The sequence below is a fragment of the Vitis riparia genome, chromosome 14 (genome assembly GCF_004353265.1).
Source record: "Vitis riparia cultivar Riparia Gloire de Montpellier isolate 1030 chromosome 14, EGFV_Vit.rip_1.0, whole genome shotgun sequence".
Lineage (NCBI taxonomy): Eukaryota > Viridiplantae > Streptophyta > Magnoliopsida > Vitales > Vitaceae > Vitis > Vitis riparia.
In genome coordinates this window covers 12,720,856-12,725,555 of record NC_048444.1, presented here as the reverse complement: position 1 = coordinate 12,725,555, position 4,700 = coordinate 12,720,856, and the positions used below count along the sequence as shown (strand labels likewise).

Sequence of the window (4,700 nt, the reverse complement as noted above, 5' to 3'; positions counted from 1 at the left end):
TTGATTTTGGCACAGACTCAATATCTTCTTGAGGTTGAGAGTCCATGCAGTATAGTAGCTTAGTAAATCATGATAATCTATAGCTTAGTGAATCATGATAATATATAACTTTACGTCATGATTCATCGTAGATCCTATCTAGTGTGCATCACATACAATAGTACACTCACCATAGGAAATCCATCCTGACAATTAAGACACATCATGCCTCCAATTAGAAGGTAGTGCACTAGTGTCTCTACTAAATTTCTCAAATCTATGAACTGACTGTTGACAACTTATCTACTTACAAGGAACCTATGACTTGTATCTTTTATACAACTCCTAATGTACCCAAGTCATATACAATGTAAGATATATGAGTTGAATGTTTATATCAATGTCAATTCATAAAAGGGATAGCAAGAGGACAATCAAGTCTTACTTTGTTACACCATGTCTTGCTTTTAGGGGCCGAATCCCAACAATATGCCTATGTCAATTTGTCATATGTAAATCATATGTTCCACTTTATTAGCATCATTGTAGTACTATAACTTTCTACACATTCATCAAGAACAAATTAATAAAACATCATATATGAACATTATCACAAAGTATCTAGTATTCTGTAATTTCTATAAATATATTGGCATTACAAATATGCATATCTTATATTATATTTTCAAATGCAACCCCCACATTTGAAATATTTTTCATAGTAATTTTTTTCCTCATAGGAATAGCAAGACCTTAAAGTGAGAATCTCGATTGCATTTTATATAATATCTCAATGTGGAATGGATGCAATTCATATTGAAAATCTTATATACATTTTTATCAAATCTTTGTAAAATATATGTAGGATTTTCAATATGGAAAATTCCATTTTTCCTTCTCAAACAAAATTATCAAATCGATACATCCTTTAAAGGCTATTTGTATTATAGAAATAATTTTTACCACCAAAAATTCATATATAAGGAGAATTCATAAACTTTATAAAATAACTTATCTAATAATTTTGAACAAATAAATTATAAATCCTAATGCAATTTCAACAAAACGAATACACTTGTAGCATCATATTTAAAATAAATAAATAAACTATCAACAGTATTTAAAATTTTCCGACAAGCATGTTAAGGTAGAAATGATTTCTAGATTTTAGGAAAATTTTCATTTACTTTTTCACATATTTTTTATGTAACTAGAAAGCAGTAACTCAAAAGAAGTATGACAACATGATCTTAACTTTCTTCCAATGATATTTGATTTATTTAAATAAGAATAATACTCATGTGAAATGGAAGAAAAGAAAGAAATATTCTAAAACTTTCAAATTAAAAAAAAAAAAGACAAAAATTTATTCTTTTTAAAATTAGTTTACAATCCAATATCAATCATTTGTAAACACTATGTACTTATCTATATAGAAATCAAATATGTTATATTCCCACTTAGGAAGAATAGAGGATTTGGATTGTCACAAAATTTTGTGTAAAGACATATAACTTTTAACATATATAAAAATGATAAATCAAAATCATAGGAAATAAAATTAATGTGGATAAGAAAAGGTAGCCTAGTGTGGTGAGACACATGTAAAACACATCTTCCTAAAATCATTATCACCTCGTTGCCTATGGTACCAATGATTGATAGCAATTCCAAGATACAACCCTAATTGGCTCACAAAATTATCTCCCCTATATGCACGTCCATAGGAAGATGAAGAAGAACCTGCTCATGATTAAGTTATCAAAAAAAATATGAAGAGTTAGGATGAAAGACACATAAAGGAACTATAAAATATGAAGAAGAGAAGAATGATATGAAATAATTAATTTCAAAGACAAAAGGAAAAGCCTGTTTTTTTTTTTTAGTAAGAGATGACCATTATGTTAATAGATAATAATATTAAGATTCCAATTGGTTAAAAATATTTAAGGTTATTAAATTACATATTAAGTTAAGATTTTCTAACCATAAAAATAATTGACTTCCAAACCAAATGAAATATATTATAATTATTCTATTTTTTAAATAATCAAAGTTTTAACCTTTTAAACATCAAATTTCCAACCATATATACTTTTTAAAGTTTATTTTTAAGATAATTTTTAAATAAATCATTTAAGAATACACTTTTTTTTCAATATTAATAATAACGTTAATAAATCTTATATGAGTAAATTTTTAAATTTTATTTTGGACGACTTAACACTAGTGAAGAAAAGAGAAAATGGCAATGTCGGAATATATGAGAGAAAACTATTTATGAAGGGGGTGTTGGAATGGTTGGACAGGTAGTTGACTAATAATTATTGAGCTGCAGTACCGTTACAATCACATGGGATTCCTCTTCTGTGGCTCCGAGAAATGCAGGTCAGGATCTCCTTAGGGGCTTAGAAATTGCCACAAACAACTACAGAGACGTATCTGGATAAATAAGTTTCAAGGCATTGAAGCTTGACAAGGAGTTGTTTCACTTATACATGCTCTTACTGGTTATAGTTGATTGCAGGTTACATACTACTAAGTTGTTTATGGACGGCCCGTCAGAAGTGCGGAAAGGTGCATGGACAAGGGAAGAAGATGTTCTGCTAAGGACGTGCATTGAAAAGTATGGAGAGGGAAAGTGGCATCAGGTTCCTTTCCGATCGGGTATAATGACTTCATGATATAATTTGTTTTAATTTGCTGTTTTGGAAGAAGATGTTTTCATTTTTCTCGTGTTTCCAGGGTTGAACCGCTGCCGGAAAAGCTGTAGACTGAGGTGGTTGAACTATCTAAGGCCAGATATCAAGAGAGGAAAATTCACGACCGATGAAGTTGATCTCATTATAAGGCTTCACAAGCTGTTGGGCAACAGGCAAGCTCCGTAACAGAAGTAAATCAATTACTAGGAATGTATCCTCACATTAGGACGTGAAAGCCGTCATTGTCTAACATAGGGGGAAAAAAAGGAAGAAAGAAAAGAAAAGGTTTCCGAGTAATTCTTAAATAATTTTAATTTCAATTTACAACTGTATCATTTATTTTATTTTATTTTTGGAGCACTGCCTTGGAGCCTTCTGAAATTGTATCTATCAAAATTCGTTTTTGATATCTACCAGCTTAACTTCTATTTCTATTTACTCTCCTGTGCAGATGGGCATTGATTGCTGGTAGGCTTCCGGGAAGAACTTCAAACGATGTAAAAAATTACTGGAACACCCACATGAGCAAGAAGTACTTTGGTAAAGCGGGTAAAGATGTAGCTGACAAGACAGCCAAAGTCACCGTTATAAAGCCTCGTCCTCGGACCTTCTATAAGAACCTATCTTATTTAAAAGGAAAAGCAGCAAAAGAAAGTGATGTCCAATCAGCAGATCATACTCTTAGCAAGCCATATTCAACGTCACCTCTGTCAGAGGATGGATTTTCATGGTTGGACAGCTTATTTTCTGGCAAGGAAGGCCATAAAGAAAGCACATGTTTCAGAGATGGATCAGCGAACGAATCCATTTCAAGCTTCTGGGATGAGGAAACTCCAGCAGCTACGAAAGTAGGGGACACTTTTCTAGAAGAGAAGGAAAGTGACTGGAACCACTTCTCTTTCGATATGAACCTTTGGGATCTTTAAAACGCGTGACAGGAAACCGTAATACAGTAATGGTCTTCAAGGTTATCAATCCTTTTTCCTTTCTCTAGCTAAGATTTGGCTGCATGTCCAATCATAAGTTCGTTCTTATCCAAACTGCTTCAATGTCGCCCTCTCCACGTTTCCAACCGAATTGAAGTTATTTTATTTTCATGTGTCTCAGGCCAGCACCAAAAACTTGTGGATTTATATCATTATTATGGTGATTTACTCTGTTAATGGGACGTTGCTGCTGTGCCTCCTTTTTTGGAATTAATGCCGTGTCTTTTACTAATAAATATTTATTAAGAGCCGTTATTATATTAATTGTCATGACACACATTTTCAACTTTGCCACTCCATGATACTAGTAAGTTTTATTGATAAAAACCTTTTTTTTTTTGTTTCTTTTTTTTATTACCTTGGAGCTATGACGATTGTGAAAAAACCTCCCATGTTTTGATAAGAAGTGAGTCCATCTGCCTGTGCTTGTATGAAATATGGGTAATATGGGTTTGCCAAAGCAATTTAATAGGCAATAATACGTGTCTAGTCATATTTGGGAAGCTAGTCAATTTCCCCAAATATTAGACTTCCTCTAGGCGCAGCATGATCTGTTTGGGTGAAGACTCTTGTATCTTCCTTGTGTGGTTGTGCTTGTGTGCAAACCTTTTATGAAGTGAGAAAGAATCATTATATTGGGATATACAATGACACTTATCAGAAGCATTAATGTTTATCATAGTATTATTTTTTTTTTTTCCATGACACTTATTAGAAGCGCGCGTCATTGTTTGGTGTGGCTTTTATAAGTATAACTAGGTATACTAGGGCGCTTTATGGCACCATCATAGTTGTGGTATTTTACATTGGCGCTTGTGCAAAGTAATATTAAATAATATATATATATATATATATATATATATATATATATATATATATGTTCCAAATATATGTATACCCCAAAACCTTAGAGCTTATCACTGAGATCAACTAGTGAATAGTGTCTGAATGATGAGTTGTTGGAAACTTACCACTGAGCCATTCTCGCATATCCTTTTTTTCGTTTTCCCAAACCCCAAATTTGTCAATCAAA

The 4,700-nt window shown here is 32.1% G+C and overlaps 1 protein-coding gene across 1 annotated transcript; it reads left to right on the top strand.

The window, feature by feature from the left end:
- Nucleotides 1-2,361: 2,361 nt before the first annotated feature.
- On the top strand, nucleotides 2,362-3,942 carry LOC117929856 (transcription factor MYB1-like). The gene is made up of 3 exons (XM_034850276.1): nucleotides 2,362-2,646; nucleotides 2,725-2,854; nucleotides 3,133-3,942. The coding sequence occupies exons 1-3, from the start codon at nucleotides 2,478-2,480 to the stop codon at nucleotides 3,605-3,607; spliced, it is 774 nt and encodes a 257-aa protein (XP_034706167.1). The 5' UTR covers nucleotides 2,362-2,477; the 3' UTR covers nucleotides 3,608-3,942.
- The last annotated feature ends 758 nt before the right edge of the window (nucleotides 3,943-4,700 follow it).

Bases quoted from the DNA above. Each gene is read 5' to 3' on its own strand.
- LOC117929856 (XM_034850276.1), top strand. From the start codon at position 2,478: ATGCTCTTACTGGTTATAGTTGATTGCAGGTTACATACTACTAAGTTG. The intron at 2,647-2,724 runs GTATAATGACTT...TCGTGTTTCCAG, and splicing joins TCAGGTTCCTTTCCGATCGG to GGTTGAACCGCTGCCGGAAA. The intron at 2,855-3,132 runs GCAAGCTCCGTA...TCTCCTGTGCAG, and splicing joins CACAAGCTGTTGGGCAACAG to ATGGGCATTGATTGCTGGTA.